Source organism: Haliotis rufescens, unplaced genomic scaffold (assembly GCF_023055435.1).
Source record: "Haliotis rufescens isolate VD_foot unplaced genomic scaffold, xgHalRufe1.0.p SCAF_15, whole genome shotgun sequence".
Classification (NCBI taxonomy): Eukaryota; Metazoa; Mollusca; class Gastropoda; order Lepetellida; family Haliotidae; genus Haliotis; species Haliotis rufescens.
Genome location: NW_025963835.1, coordinates 11,629,563 through 11,646,772, shown reverse-complemented (window position 1 = coordinate 11,646,772; position 17,210 = coordinate 11,629,563). Strand labels below are relative to the sequence as shown.

At 44.1% G+C, this 17,210-nt stretch overlaps 1 protein-coding gene across 1 annotated transcript; it reads right to left on the bottom strand.

The window, feature by feature from the left end:
• Nucleotides 1–3,366: 3,366 nt before the first annotated feature.
• Nucleotides 3,367–15,315, bottom strand: LOC124110404. Its single transcript, XM_046469757.2, has 8 exons — nucleotides 15,215–15,315; nucleotides 9,788–9,845; nucleotides 7,478–7,687; nucleotides 5,769–5,961; nucleotides 5,267–5,382; nucleotides 4,729–4,879; nucleotides 4,327–4,434; nucleotides 3,367–3,448 (listed from the first exon to the last, which is right to left on the bottom strand). Coding segments are annotated over exons 1-8 (861 nt in total). The 5' UTR covers nucleotides 15,239–15,315; the 3' UTR covers nucleotides 3,367–3,447.
• Between the last annotated feature and the right edge of the window lie 1,895 nt (nucleotides 15,316–17,210).

Genomic DNA, 17,210 nt, shown 5'->3' with positions numbered 1-17,210 from the left:
AGCCCATTTCTGGTTTCCCCGCCGAGATATTGCTAGAATATTGCTAAAAGCGGCGTAAAACCATACTCACTCACTCACTCACATTTGCAGATTGCACATCAGATTTGCAGCGCCTTAGGTGAGTGTAACGCTCATGTCCCCCCCCCCCCCCCACCCATGACACCATCCACCAATACACACCTTCCACCCATGTCCCCCCCCACCCGTGCCCCACCCACCAATACAGCCCACACCTTCCACCCATGTCCCCCCCCCCCCCGTGCCCAATCCACCAATACACCCCACACCTTCCACCCATGTCCCCCCCCCCGCCGTGCCCCATCCACCATTCCACCCCACACCTTCCACCCATGCCCCCCCCCCCCCCCCCGTGCCCAATCCACCAATACACCCCACACCTTCCACCCATGTCCCCTCCAACCGTGCCCCATCCACCAATACACCCCACACCTTCCACCCATGTCCCCTCCACCCCCGTGCCCCATCCACCAATACACCCCACACCTTCCACCCATGTCCCCCCCCCGTGCCCCATCCACCAATACACCCCACACCTTCCACCCATGCCCCCCCCCCCCCCCCGTGCCCCATCCACCAATACACCCCACACCTTCCACCCATGTCTCCCCCCCCCCCCCGTGCCCCATCCACCAATACAGCCCACACCATCAAACCATATCCCCTCCACCCGTGCCCCACCCACCCATGTCCCCTCCCCCCGTGCCCCGCCAACCCATGTCCCCTCCCATCCCCCTGCCTCACCCACCAATACTCTCCGCAATCATGCCACTTCCCCCGTGCCCTAACCACCAATACATCCCACACCTTCCACCCATGTCCTCATCCACCCGTGCCCCATCCACCCATGCCCCATCCACCAATATTCCCCAACCCTTCGTCCCATGTCCCCTCCACCCGTGCCCCATCCACCAATACACCCAACACCTTCCACCCATGCCCCATCCACCCGTGACCCATCCACCCATGTTCCGTCCACCTGTGACCAACCAGCCCATGCCCCCCACCCCCCCCACCCGTGCCCAGCCCACCAATACAACCCACACCTTCCACCCATGTCCCCTCAACCCGTGCCCCATCCACCCGTGCCCCATCCACCAATGCTCCCCAACCCCTCCACCCATGTCCCGTCCAACCGTGACCCACCCGTTCATGTCCCCTCCCCCCATGCCAAATCAACCAATACACCCCATACCTTCCACCCATGTCCCCATCCACCCGTGCCCCATTAACCAATACTCCCCAACTCTCCACCCATGCCCCCTCTACCCATGACCCATCCACCTATCTCCCCTCCACCCGTGACCCATCCACCAATACACCCTACACCTTCCACCTATGCCCCATCCACCCGTCACCCATCTCCCCATCACCCATGCCCCATCCACCAATGCACCCCACACCTTCCACCCATGCCCCATCCATCCCTTGCCCCATAAACCCATCCAACAATACTCCCCACACCTTCCACCCATGTACAGTCAACCCGTGCCCCGTGCCCCCTCCACCCATGCCCCATCCACCCATGTCCACTCCCCCCCCTGCCTCACCCACCAATACTCTCCGCAATCATGCCACTTCCCCCCATGTCGCCTCCCCACATGCCCCGTCCACCCATGCCCCGTCCACCCATGTCCCCTCCCCCCGTGCCCCGTCCACCCATGTCACCCCCACCCCCACGTGCCCATCCACTTATGTCCACCCCGTGCCTCACCCACACATGTCTCCTCCACCCGCGCCCCATCCGCCCATGCCCCCCCCCCCCTTCCACCCATGCCCCATCCACCCCTTGCCCCATCCACCCATGTCCCATCAACCAATACTTCCCACACCTTCCACCCATGTCCCAACCACCCGTGCCCCTTCCACGCATGTCTCGCGTGGACGGGGCACGGGTGGACGGGACATGGGTGGTAGGGGCACAGGTGGATGGGGCATGGATGGATTGGGCATGAGTGGATGGGGCATAGGTGGATGGGTCACAGGTGGACGGGGCACGGGTGGACGGAACATGGGTGGACGGGGCATGGGTGGATGGGACATGGGTGGATGGGGCATAGTTTGATGGGGCACGGGTAGATGGGGCACGGGTGGACGGAACATGGGTGGACGGGGCATGGGTGGATGGGACATGGGTGGATGGGGCATAGTTTGATGGGGCACGGGTAGATGGGGCACGGGTGGACGGGGCACGGGTGGACGGGGTATGGGTGGACGGGACATGGGTGGATGGTGCACGGGTGGACAGGACATTGGTAGATGGGGCATGAGTGGATTGGTCACGGGTGGACGGGGCACGGACGGACGGGACATTGGTGGATGGGGTACTGGTGGATTGGTCACGGGGGGACGAGACATGGGCAGATGGGGCATGTGTGGATAGGGGATGTGTGGATAGGGGACGGGGCACGGGTGGATGGGACATGGGTGGATAGGGCATGTGTGGATAGGGGATGGATGGATGGGACACGGGTTGATGGGACACGGGTGGACGGGGCATGGGGGGATGGGGCACGGGTGGACGAGACATGGGTAGATGGGGCATGTGTGGACAAGGGGATGGATGGATGGGACACGGGTGGACGGGGCACGGGTGGACGGGACATGAGTGGATGGGGCATGAGTGGATGGGGTACGGGTGGATGGGGCACGGGTAGATGGGTCACGGGTCGATGGGACATGGGTGGATGGGGCATAGGTGGATAGGGGATGGATGGACGAGGCTCATGTGCGGGGAGTATTGCTGCATGGGTCATGGGTGGAGGGGACATGTGTTGAAAAGGACACGGGTTGACAAATAAACATGACTACAGTAGAGCTAGCTCTATTACGAGACTACCATACCAATTAAGACTTACTTTATATAACATAGATGGTTGATCATTACAACATCCCCTACTTGTATTCTCCCAACAGATCATCGTTTGCCAAGTCGACTTGGGTGTTGTAATTTGCTGTTCTGAGTTAAATCCCCAGGACCTGGGTTCGAATTCCAAATTTGCCCTGATTATGATACTTGGCTTTTCAGCACTACATCCTTGCATTTAAAAAAAGTGTTAAACCAGCCAATAAATGCGACAATAATCTTTCCAAAAACATGAGAAATATCTTGTAACAGTCCACTGTTCGAATATGACTATATCAGCAGCGTGTGTTAATCAACAACTATCAAATAGGGTTGATAGCAGTGGCTCCTGCACCATCAAGATGATGCGGATATTGTGATTTAACTGAAATACTGTTCAAAGCGGCGTTAAATATAACTCGGCGTTAAATAAACAAATGGTATTTTTAGTAATTCGTCAATCAGTTTCTCAATCCTGGTGACGAAAAATAACAACTATCATGTATAGTTAAAACATGTTGTTTTTATAACTGTGTGTCTGTAGTGATGGTTACACTCTCTGATGACGTGGTGTCCGTTCACGATCTGAAAAAAACGAATGCAGATTTGAAGTTAAAAACGCACAAGCACGCACACAAGCGCACGCAGGCACACACACACACTCACTCACACTCTCACACACACAAACGCACGCACGCACGCACACACAAACACACACACACACACAAACACAAACACACACACACACACACACACACACACACACACACACACTGATTCCCTTTATCGTTGCCATCCTTAATCTGTTTATTTGAAACTGTTTGCTGACCAACAGCAGTATCTGTTTATCTATAGATTAGCGTATGGTTGTCATACTGACGGTATTACCTCAATAAAAACGAAATAACAGATGCGATAAAATGTCCCCTTGCATTAATCCAGTATTTCCAAAAAATATCGCTGTTGGTATGAAAATATTTTACACAAAAATTGGTGTTGCCATACATAGATCTAAAATAATCAAAAACTTCCCACCGATACCAAATTTATTCAAATTAATATATGCAGTTTGGGACAGTCCCATTTGGATATGGGCGTGACCTTTTTAATCCCTACTCCATTGTTTGACAAAGGGGACATTTGATTGTTTGACGAGCGGCTATTAGATCGCATGGCGGCCGAACGTATTCACCGATGATAGAGGCACATAGTGTATACTAACGGTGAAGTATTGACAATATACGATACATGTATAAGTATCAATTTTACACCATATGAGCTGTTTTGATGTGTTATTGAACGTCACAGCAGAAACAATAAATTATGATTTGGGAGATATTGATTGTCATTGCAAAACCAAACCTATTCTTGATTAGACATAAACCAATTGTCGAAAGATTATTAATGGATTCATATTAATTATAAGCCAAACTTTTTACTACCCATATTAAAACACTTCATACCAGAACCGAGGGTCTATCACAAGTAATGGACATGTTGTTGACGTGTTCAAATTGAATGGCATGACGTCATCAGTTCCAACAGCAGAAGGGTTGAAAACCTCAACCATTCTGAAACAAAACATCTTTATACAGCTAAATAGTCCAAAAACAAATGATTGAGGCAAGGTAATATTTCAATCCCATTCCAAATCACATTTTAGTTCTCGCGAAACAAAGAACATCCTATTCCAAGTCACGTCAGGACAATCTTTCGAGAACTTTGACCGGTCAAAACAAGCAGTCGACCTTAGCCAATCAGAAAGCAGCTTTCGCAAGCATTACGGCACTAATTTCAAACTGGTGAGTTCCACACCAGACTACGTTGGAATATTGCGGGGTTAAACAACAAACAAACAAACTTACGACGAGCCCTTGCTTGCGACGTAGATAAGGCCGTTGTGCAGTTCGAGGGATGCACAGGACACAGGATTTGGCTGTTTCACCTGTCTGAAGAAAAATGTTCCTGGATTGTACAGCCACAGGGCACCCGATGACTCGCAAAACGCCATTGTACCTGTAGCATGGACACATAGGGCAGCCATTATTGAATGAACTCGGTCATTTACGCAAGATTGTCGCAAGGGCGACACAACTAGAAATAAGTGGTCACAATGTTCCTGTTGTGGAGATGTTAGTTCTGGTTGTAGCTTTCCTCAGGTTCAGACTCAGCTGCGTATTGTACGTCCGACCAATGTAATATTGGAAAATGTAAGGTGGTAAAATAATCTCAAATCAGATGGGACTGTCATTTGGCTGCTTATATAATACTTATTTGAGCTTAATATACTTATACACCTTGGTAGTGCAGGTTGTTTACTAAGCATCAATGTTCATCAATTGATTGATTGATTGATTGATTGATTGATTGATTGCTGTTATTATTAACCCCAATCCTACTAACCATCATCTTGAACTGCAAACCCAATGGGAACTAAAGGCCACATAGTTACTAGAGTCCATGAACTGTCGCCATCAGCGATCCTGAGGACTTTCAGACCATCAACCATATACAGAAAACTGCAAGAAGAAAAGAGTTCTTGAATTGGGTTTGTAGACGCTTAGGACGGAGGCCTGAGAAAAACAAATTGGCAGTTATGCTTATTTAAATGAGGACGCTAGATATTCTATAACGTTCATTTGTACATTTTCAGTAGAAGGTCGAACCAAGAGCAAATATCTGAGGCGCCTTCCTGTCTGTCGTCAATAGTATATAAATGTCCCACAACGGCTCCATGTGAGGTCTTGTGTGAGGCTGACATCATGCGGAAACAATAAGAAAGCACATGTCAAACTAGTTGCCATGGAAACCTCATCTTTCTCAACATACATTCAAAGACAAAAGTGATTGTGAGAATCAGTTCTCGGATTCAAGGATCATTTCCTAATATACGTTATCTACATACTCTCCAGATAGGTAGAGCTGTCCAGTGGGGCCATCATACGGGAAGACCAGCCTGATATCCGGAAAGCCGGTCCTTTTGAAGGCATAAATCCCATTCAGTGAGGTGTCGTCAAATGTAATGGCCACATACACTTCATTCGTTGGCTCTAAGTAAACAATGCCAGTTCCAACAGCTGACGCTGTTAATGGCGCATCTGTCAACAAAAGCGTACAGACCTGTTACATGTCATGCACTCGCTATGAACAAAGGAGACACAATTTATTTGGGTTCAAAACAGCGTCGGTGCGGTGAGGTAGGTTCGTGGTTAAACTATTTGCTCGTCGCGCCGATATGAATACAATGTGTCGTTTCTGGTGTCCCCGTCGTGATATTCCTGGACTGTTGATAAAGATGGCGACAAGTCACACTACACCCAGGAAGAAGGAGAAAATTATTGTTGTTGGAAGCTACAGTATAAAGTTATCTCATTAATTATTCAATATCATTGAAGGTAGGACCCAGGAGACAATGATATATTGCAACGAACTGTCGTATATAATAAATATACGACACCTACAAGCATCACCCCACCCCACTTCACACATCCTACACACGCAACACCACCCAATTCCACCTGACACACCCCACCCCACCCCACCCCACCCCACCCCACACAACCTTCACACGCAACACTACCCAATTCCACCTGACACAGCCCAACCCACCTTACACAACCTACACACGCAACACCACCCAATTCCACCTGACACAGCCCAACCCACCTCACACAACCTACACACGCAACACCACCCAATTCCACCTGACACAGCCCAACCCACCTTACACAACCTACACACGCAACACCACCCAATTCCACCTGACACAGCCCAACCCACCTTACACAACCTACACACGCAACACCACCCAATTCCACCTGACACAGCCCAACCCACCTCACACAACCTACACACGCAACACCACCCAATTCCACATGACACAGCCCAACCCACCTCACACAACCTACACACGCAACACCACCCAATCCCACCTGACACATCCCAACCCACCTTACACAACCTACACACGCAACACCACCCAATCCCACCTGACACAGCCCGAACCACCTCACACAACCTACACACGCAACACCACCCAATCCCACCTGACACAGCCCAACCCACCTTACACAACCTACACACGCAACACCACCAAATCCCACCTGACACAGCCCGAACCACCTTACCACACCACACCACCCTATACGTCCCGTCACCACCCTAAACCTCCTAAACACCACCACACCCCTGTCTACACATGATAACGCAATCAATGGTTAGATGAATTGGGTTTTAAGGTCGCGATCAAGATCATTGCACTTTTCTGGCGACGTACATGCATGTATGTTTTGGGGCGCTTGTACTAGTGCTAACCCACTGAATTAAATCGACGCAGTTTATCATAAATACCCCACTCAGACACAGTCTTCTGACGCCTAGCCGACCAGTATTTGTTTTATTTCCTTAACGTTAGGTAGGGCAACACGTATAATCTTTTAATGTCTTTTGATATGATGTGACCAGGGATTAAACAAAAAACCTTCCGATCTCCGGCCACGAGCTATGACCACTAAATCTAGGAGGCGATCGACAATCATTGTGATTATGGACTGAATAGAGACATGTTCACACATTGCTATCAGAGGCTGAAAAAATTGGAAGTTCTAAGCTTACCAGTGGCGCCACCCAGTCGAACATCCGGTCCACCTGGAACAATTCGACATCGGACTACAAACGGATCGTTCCCAAAGTAGTCAAGCTCATACGAGTTTTCATTGAACGGCCCAAACGTATAATCAACAATAGTCGTAGATTCCTGGGTGTTACTTTGACTTCCACCAGACTCGCCAGAAGTCGAATTACACAGGTCTATGAACACTGCACCTTGAAAAAAGAAATTGGAAAAACAAATAAACAATGCGTACACAATATAGAATATGCATGTTCTCGAACCAAAAATGCATTTATCATAACAAAAATAGTACACGTGATCCGAGGGACGTGTGCAAATGACCTTGCCCTTTGATAAGATGAGTGTAGTTCATTATCTAAGAAAAAAACGACGAGATGTTGCTGTTTATCATACAATAAAACACCGCAGACTAGGGTTAGTGCTTTCCTATACGCAGGGTAAAGCCTACACATTGCCTCTCTGTACTCAAGACGATCAGGTCCTGCCAATTATAAACTACCGGGCAAAAGAAAGTTTTCACAGACTTCACTTGACCAAACACCAAAAACAAAGGCATATGTAAGATTTATGATGATTAAGTTATAAACAGAAATCATTTTCAATGAACTAGAACGAAAATGCACTGTAATGTCGATATTGCATTCTCCGCAATACACAAAGAAAGGGTCAAGAGGTCCAAATTAAAAATTACACAAATCAGAGTTCATTGAAAAAGTGCATGAAGAGTCCATTAATGACACAGTAGTCAGGTAACACGTCATCAAATGCGTGTGTGACCACCCTGGGCATCCATGCACGCCAACACACGCCTCCTCATTGACGTCGTCAGTCGGCGGATAACGTCAACAGGAATCCTGTTCCATAAGTTCAATAGAGTCTGTTCAAGTTCCTGTCGGTTCGCTGGAGGCGGTACATGTCTCAGCTGACGATCAAGATGATCCCAGAGATGTTCAATGGGGTTCATGTCTGGAGAACAAGGTGGCCAGGGCAATACGTTGACGTTAACGTTGTTCAGGTAGTCTTGAACAATTCGGGCGGTGTGAGGCCTTGCGTTGTCTTGTTGCAAAATTAATCCTCTTGGCTGATGTTGAATAAAGGGCACCACAACAGGTCTCAACACTTCATCCCTGTATCGCTGAGCATTCAGGTTTCCTCGGATGATAACCAGCCGTGTTGTAATCTGGTCACAAATGCCACCCCATACCATGACGCCTCCACCTCCAAACGGGTGAACTTCTCTAAGGCAGTTTGGCGCAAGTCGCTCTCCCCTTCGTCGAAAAACTCGAACTCTGCCATCGTTCCTGAACAGACGGAACCGACTTTCATCTGTAAAGAGCACTCTCGCCCAATCACGTCGCTGCCACCGACGTACAGTTCGTGCCCATTGCAGTCTGCGTTGACGGTGTAGACGGGTCAAGGCCATTCCACGGAAAGGTCGGTAGGCACGTTGAGTAGCCCCCATATTGGCCATACCGATCGCTCTGTCTCGTTGCGCTTGTGTAAGTCTGGGCATATTCTTGGTGGTGTTTTGCTTACTGACTGCCTGCTCTGTCCAACGTCGGTATTTATGCCACAATCACACACGTGCATTTGGACCAATGTCTCAAAATCATGTTTTGCACGTTTTCAACAATGCATGATTTGGAAAGCTGCGTTCGAAAATCTGCGTTGTGGTTGTGGTCATGATGGAACTATTGTACTCTTCACGCAAACATAAAGCACTAAACATATATATATATATTTAGTGGTTTATGTTTGCGTGAAGAGTACAATATTTACTTTTTATACTTTTGAGGTTCTGCCAGAAATTTTCGAGATTTCATTTTACTAACATCAAGCCACTCATATTTGTGAATATCGAGGGGATATATATTTATTCCCTCGATATTCATATGTGTGATTAAATTAAAGAAAGTGACTTGATGTTAGTAAAATGAAATCTGGAAATTTCTGGCAGGACCTCAAAAGTATAAAAAGTAAAAGATGCAAATATTGCACTCTTCACGCAAACATAAACCACTAAAAAGACAAGACAAAAAACACCATCTCGGATTAAGATGTTAATTTTCATTGGAAACATACTTTTTCAAGTTCTAATGTCCATATTTATTCAACTTACAGAAATCTCGAACCATTTGGAAAAGTTCATGATGGATCTGTGTTTACGTTTTATGTCGAACACCAAGTCACTTCACATCAAGACACGTAATAACTGTATATTTGACGATGATGGTGTCCAGAAGAACGAGAACTGGAATAACAGGGTTCCACTGTAAGATGGACTTACTCACCCTCGACAGAGAGGACACCCGCCATGACGATCAGACCAAACACGAGACATCTCTCCATCTGGGAAAAAACATACATACGAACACATGTAAAACGATGTGTTGTTCAGTTCAAACACCTAAATATGAAGCAATGCTTATCAAATGACCAAATCTAAGATGTGTAAAGATACGTATGTTTCTTGTCGAATTTGCACACCAAAACCTTGAACTAAAATATATATTCATCGACTTCACACACCACAGTATTTTAATTTAGTGTAACCCTCTATGGGGAAGTGCGAATACAAACAATAAGGGGAACGCTTTTGAAGATTTCATTTCTGACAATAATTGATGTGTTTTCAATGACGATTCACGTACTTATTTACATCCTGCCATTGGAACATATTCTGCCCTTGATCTGTCCCTCACAGATTCAGGTGTTTACAATGAATTTGAATGGTCAGTACATGACATCACTTCCCTTAGTTCCAAACTATCCTAACAGCTGTAAAACTGAATGATGCCCCTCTTCACCACGGTGACATTTTACGAAGGCCAATTGGTCCTTGTATGAAATGTTACGTGCTGAGAACTTTGAAGCTGACAATTTCTTTAATGTACCATATCCGAACAAGTTGTTTTCAACTCAAATAAAAGAAATTACTGACCAAACAAGTACTCTGCAAATCCTCATATTAAACATTTGTTTGATAACGACTGCAAACAAGCAAGAGAGTGAAGGAAGAAAGCAGGAAAATATTACCGCCAACATCCTACATTTCATAACGTGAATAATTTTGAATAAAATTACTTGTGCCAAGGCAAGGCGTGCTTATAAACAAAATAAGAGGCAATCTTGGAGGAACTATGTCTCCAAAACTAATTCACGCACACCTATGTCCAAGACGAGGAACGTGGTTAAAAAATAAAAGTCAAAGGTTTAAAAACGTCTGTACACCATCTTAAAGACGGTGACAATTAATAACTGATAAATCTTAGAGCGCAAATAAACTTGGCACAACTCTAACCAAAACCTCTTCATCATCAAATTATGTCCCTGAGGTTCAGAGATTACATACTTCTCTTGAGCAAGCTGATACTTCAGCGGGTGATGATGATGTCCACTATTTCATACGGAAGTATTTGTCCGAATCATGTCTTGAGAAACTTTTAGATATATTTGACCAAATATGGACTTCATGACATTTTCTTCCTTCGTGGCATAATGCAATTGTAGTCCCCAAACCAAAGCCTGGCCGGGATCGTACATTCTCTAAAAAATCCGCCCTGTATCTTTAACCAGTTGTGTTTACAAAACCATGGAATCAATGGTAAATAAGACATTAGTTTGGTATTTGGAAACCAATAATCTTATTACAGATATTCAATGTGGTTTCCTGAAACATATTAGTACTTTTCATCATTTAGTACGAAGAAAATCTGTCTTTAAAATGTTACAGAAAATAAACAACACATGGCATCAATTTATGTGATCTTGAGAAAGCATACGCTACCACCTGGAAGCATGGCATTTAAAAGGATTTACATGTTTGGGGATTCAAGTGGTCGTATACCTCATGTTATATGACAGTTTTTAACAGACAAGCAATTTCAAGTCCAAGTGGATTCAACTTTGTCTCGTCATTATAATCAGTATCAGGGTATCCCACAGGCCAGTAGTTTGTCTGTCACATTATTTAGAATTAAAATAAATAGGTTTTAAATGATTCACTTGATGGATCACCTTTCGTTGATGATTTTAATGTTTCTTGTTGTGATAATAAATATGCATACAAATGGCTGTGACAAATCTGTCTCAATAAAAGTCACAAGTGGTCCCTTGAAAACGGGTTTAAAGTTTCTAAATAAATAACCAATTGTTTACATTTCTGCAGAAAATATAAGCCACATAAGGACCCTGAACTATTTTTGAATGGCACCCATATCGAAGTCGTAAAGGAGTCCAAGTTCTTTATAGCCATTTAACTTTAAGCCATATGACTGAAGGCACTCGATGTGTTGAAAGTCGTTTCTAATTCTAATATTGGAGGGGATCAGACAGCCCTCTTGCACTTGTACAGGTCCCTGATCCGTTCAAAACTTGATTACGGTTCCATCATCTATGGTAGAGCATGTAAAATTATTTTTATCCTTCATCTAGGCCTGGGGTTTTGTATTGGAGCCTTTCGAATTTCTCCTATACATAGTCTGTACTAGGAGGCGGATGAGCCTTCACTTGGGCAACACCGTGTAAAATTATCCTTACAATACATGTACGTCAATAAATTATATTCTAATGAGACTAATCTAGGTTTTCATTGCCTATTTAATCCTTTCTACGAATATATTTACACTCAAAAATCATCTCTTATTTCACTACTGGGAATAAGAATCAAATCTGCCATTTCTACTTCTAATATTAAACTTCAAGATATAGATCCTACCCATCTTTTGTCATCGCCTCCTTCTCAAATGGTTAAGTCAGAGGTAGACCTAACACTAACTAAACTTAAGAAATCAGAAACAACCCAACTTATTTTCCAACACAAGAATACAATCAATTAAGAAACACATGTGACACCTAAAAATCTTTATTTACCGATGGATGCGAGGATGGTGGCACGGTTGCTTGTGCCACTGTCATCGGATCCAGAACAATATCTTCACGATTACCAGATACTAGCTACGTATTCACAGCAGAAGCAAATGTCATTTTAACAGCTCTAGAATATATCACGAACCAATCTAAACATAAACAGTTCATCATATTTTCTCTTTCGTGCCTGCAGGCTATTAACAATATGTCATGTAAACATCCTCTTTCACTTGAAATTGTTGAATTATCTAATGATTTTGCCACTGGCCAATATGACATTGTCTTTAGTTGGTTACCCAGTCATGTCGGAATCATTGTTAACACAATAGCCGTTGCTGCTGCAAAGGCAGCGCTCAACAAATCTGTGACACCCCTTCTTATCCCATACAGTGATTATACCTGTAATTAGATGTCACATTAAAGATATGATGCAACAGAAGTGAAGATATAAACAAATTGCATTCAATAAAACCAACTATTGGTGACACCTACTTGGGTTGTCAGTCCAGATTTGAAGAGTTCATTATACGACGCATTGGCCACAGCAGATATACACATGAATATTTATTGAAAGATGATTCTCTGTTCTGTATCCCTTATGATGTAAGAACCACGGTCAAGCATGTCCTGCTTGACTGTGGACATTTTTCCATCACAAGGGATAACTATATCAAAATTTCAACCGTGAAAGATCTTTTTGACAATATCAGCTCTCGCTTAATTCTTGGGCGTTTAAAAGAAATTGAATCAATTGATAAGTTTTGATGTTCATACTGTTATTTAACACATTAGTAGTGCTACACACGAGGGGTTTAGGTGGTATTGAAGTATTGCCCCTTAGAAGGTATGTAAGTTCCGTGTCATTCAAAATATTTTTATGCATGCCATAATTTCAAAAGTAGTATACTTGTCATTTTACATTGATGCCTAAAGTTGCATCGCCAGAATGGTATTAATGCTGGTGGGGAACCGTGCAGGAAGCAGAAGTATTGCAAGTTCCCACTGTCCCCAGTAAGGTGGCCTAACATTGGTTGCTGGCGATCTAGATTCTTTTTAATATTGTGCTGTTAATTGATAGTTTATTCTTTTACATGCGCTCAAACAAGTTTTAAGAACGATTTGTGACAATCTAGTTATTGTGCGGTCCTTCGATGACAGGTTTTTATGCACTCTAAATATATTTCTGATTAGTGTATACTTTTGTCTTGTCGCGATATGGCTGAAATATTGCCTGGGGGACGTAAAACTTTAACTCACTCACTCACTCACTAAATCAAAACGATAGTTTCTCACAGGACCAAATCGGCTTCCGAGGAGGTCGTTCGTCCATAGACTACCTCTCCAGGCTTCAACAGGATGCCGCTATAGGCATAGCCCAACATCAATATACAGTAGCAATCTTCCTTGGGTTCTCTCACGCATTTGACCTGGTCTGGCACTATGGTATAATTCAAAAACTTGATATGATAGCAAACATAATCCACAGCTTTCTAAAAGACAGACATAACATGGCGCCGCATCCGATCCCTACTCGAAAACGATACACCTCAACGTAACACACATAGCCCGACTCTATTCAATATAATGATGGTTGGTCTATCTCTTCAGGGCATAAACAGACGACGGGGCTCTCTGGGTCCGTAGCAGGGTAGTTTCAGTAGCACCTAAACTACTCTAAATTGTTATACACACTGTTGTTAATTGGTCAGCCAAATGGGGCTTCTATCTAAACATCTAAAAAACCATAGGCATGTTCTCCAAATACAGCAAGAAGCCCAATCATAACTCGAAATGGTCAAAATATACAATTATAATCAGAAGCCAGATTCCTTGGGCTAATCTTCAACCTTTATCTCATCTGGAAAGCTCATGTCGAAGGTAATTAAAGGTGCGCTGGGGAGCTCCAGCTAATGAGAGTAATAAGTGGTTCAACTTGAACACAAAATAAAACAACTCTTAAGTATCTACCAAACACTAATCAGTCAAAACTCCAGTGTGGATCACAGGTATCCCACAATCTTTCAAAACAAGCTAAGCCAAACACTAAACTAAACACTAAATCACGGGCACTCCCTGGAGGCCCTGCTGGCACTAACGGGAGAGCTCCCCTCGATCTCCGAAGGGACCAACTCTCGCTAAATTACTCGTCCGGCGCCGTTCTAAATAAACTAATGCAAAAACTACTAAATAATGTTAAAAAACTAAAACCGCATATTAAAAAACACATCCAAGTAAGCAAATGCCATAAACCAAGTATAAGCTACATTACAAGAAAACGAACTGAAGCTTAGACACATCAAAACGGTAATCCCCGGTCACAGCTCTTTATACCTCAACTACCATTTCCAATCATAAATACAAAGGTAAACTACAACACTAGCAAAGATGGGCTTCAACCTCTAAATACATAAACCAAACATGGGGGAGGCGCTTATGGCACCAAATCTACACGGATGGGTCCCTAAAATACTCTAGTGGTCAATAGGCTTTGGAATCCCACTCCCTGAACCCTAACACTTCAAACAACGTCTACAGACTTCCCAATGGCCGTCACATCAATTCCGTCAGCTACGCTAAGGCTCCCATTGAAAAACATCCACATTACTCTTGTCCAATTTCTTTACTTCTCTTATTAACCCTTCAGCCCCTTCGTGGAAAGTTTTGGCAAATAAAATATGTTTCTAGGTATCCAAAAGCGCTCGTTAAATCTCGGTTTGTGTCAATAGTTATCACTTTATTAATTGTTAGATACGCGCATTTCGTTTATTATTATTCAACCCGGTAGCCCGACCCTGCCAAACAGGACTTTCAGGCAATCCCTGTTGATTAACACAGGTCATAACGCTTACCTTAATAGCTGTGGTGCAGTTCATCTGACGTGACGATGGACTTCAACTTTTCTGACAAACAACCAACCAACTTTATGATTGAACTTTGGTCTTAATCAAGCGTTTCAAAAACTGTATATAGTTATGACAACCAAATGCGGACCAATCAAAACATGACACGCACGGGAGTTAACCAATCAGTGTCCAGTGTTTTATCAGTTCAGACGGGAGTAAATTTAGAGGAAATGTTGTGCACGTGGAGTGCCCTTGACCGAACCTTTACGTCATGTTTCGTCATGCGTGACAGTGTCGTGGTGCGAGACGGTTCATTCTCAGGACGACGACCCTCTGTGTCGTATGAAAACAAACTAGCAAAAAGTGAGGTCGTCGTCCAGCGAATATTTTAATCCGCCAATCTAGTTAAAAAATGGGTATCGAGTGTTATTTTAACAACTCGAGCAAGTAAAAAAGTGGAAAAGGATTTGAAACGAACGAAAGAAAGACAATAAGGGTGGAATATTGATTTATTTACAAATAATTAGAATGTATATGTACAAGATGACGTAAAAGTCATGGGCAATTAGGACAGTTTGAGAAGATGAGACACTGAGTCAGCAAAGAAAATTACGCTGACTTCATTCTGGATCAGTCTGGTCTTCAGTTGATCGATTCTGCGTTGTATATCACAGAACTTCTTCTTTTTTGTTGGGAGACGCTGGCCGGCCTGGTACTGTAGCAGATTACACTCTGTCTTCTGCTGTTCAGCTCATAGAAATCTTATCAGCTCAAAGATGTTGGGATGGGCTTTGCCGATGACTTTCTTTAAGCGTCCATGCCATCCCTCCAGGTGGTTATTGGTGCGAGGGCCGTCGTTGTTGAAATGGTTCCAAGGCCCCTGCTCTGTCTCAACCCAGGTTGTGGTGACGTAGTCGCCGAGCTGGACACAGCGTTGGCCGTTCGGCAATTGTCTGGAGCCATTCATCATCAACCTGTAATTACAGAAAGAAAATTGTAGATATATATTATTTTCATAATTGTATTGTAATAATAATATATATTGCCATAGGAAACATTAAGAAATTTATTTACTCTCAATGCTAAAATTCGAGGGGTCGTCGTCCTGAGAATACCCCGTGCGAGACCATGTCATTACAAATTGATTATGCGAATTAAGTTGAAGGTGGCCATTGTGACTTTAAATTAAATACAAAAATGTTTAGTTCCATTGACTTTATAGTGTTCAATTAATATTAAAAGTATGTACGTTTACTGAATGTATATATACAAAACACATGCACATATCTCATTTCCACATACTTGTTAGTTGTATTACGCAGTATACTGATTTAATTAATTTCAATCATTTGTCGAAAATATGGAGTATGGTTTATCAAGATCTTTATATTCATTTCCTCTAAATACTTGTAATTCAATGAATGATTATGTTGCATTCAGTAATATTCCAGCTATTTCACGGCGGCCTGTAAATAATCTAGTCTGCAATAAAACAAGCGACACAAACATTTCCATAATCATATAAAATCTGTCAAAAGTCCATTGTACGATTCCAACTATATCGTAAGCATGTGCTCGCTGACTTGGTTGATGCAAGACATCGTATCTCAGTTGTGTGGGTCGATGCAGCCGCCGTCATATAGCTGGAATATTGCTGAGTGCGGCGTAAAACAACAAATAAACAAATAAGCTACCCGAAGAGTGAGTGAGCCGCACCCAGCAATATTCCAGCTGCACCGCCTCGGCCTGAACATGATCGAGTCAGGGCCAGACAATCTAGCGATTGACATCATGAGCATCGATCCATGCAATTTGGATACGATGACATGCATAAAATACCCGCAGCGCATGCAGGGCAGAGCAAACATCATTTGGGTGTAGGATTGTTTCTGCTTGATGAAACGTATTGAGTGTATGCCAATCTAAAGGCAGCAGGCTCGGCTGATTTCCTTCTATGCAAGAGAAAGTTCGCAGCGTTTGTTTTTCGATTTTGATTTAGATG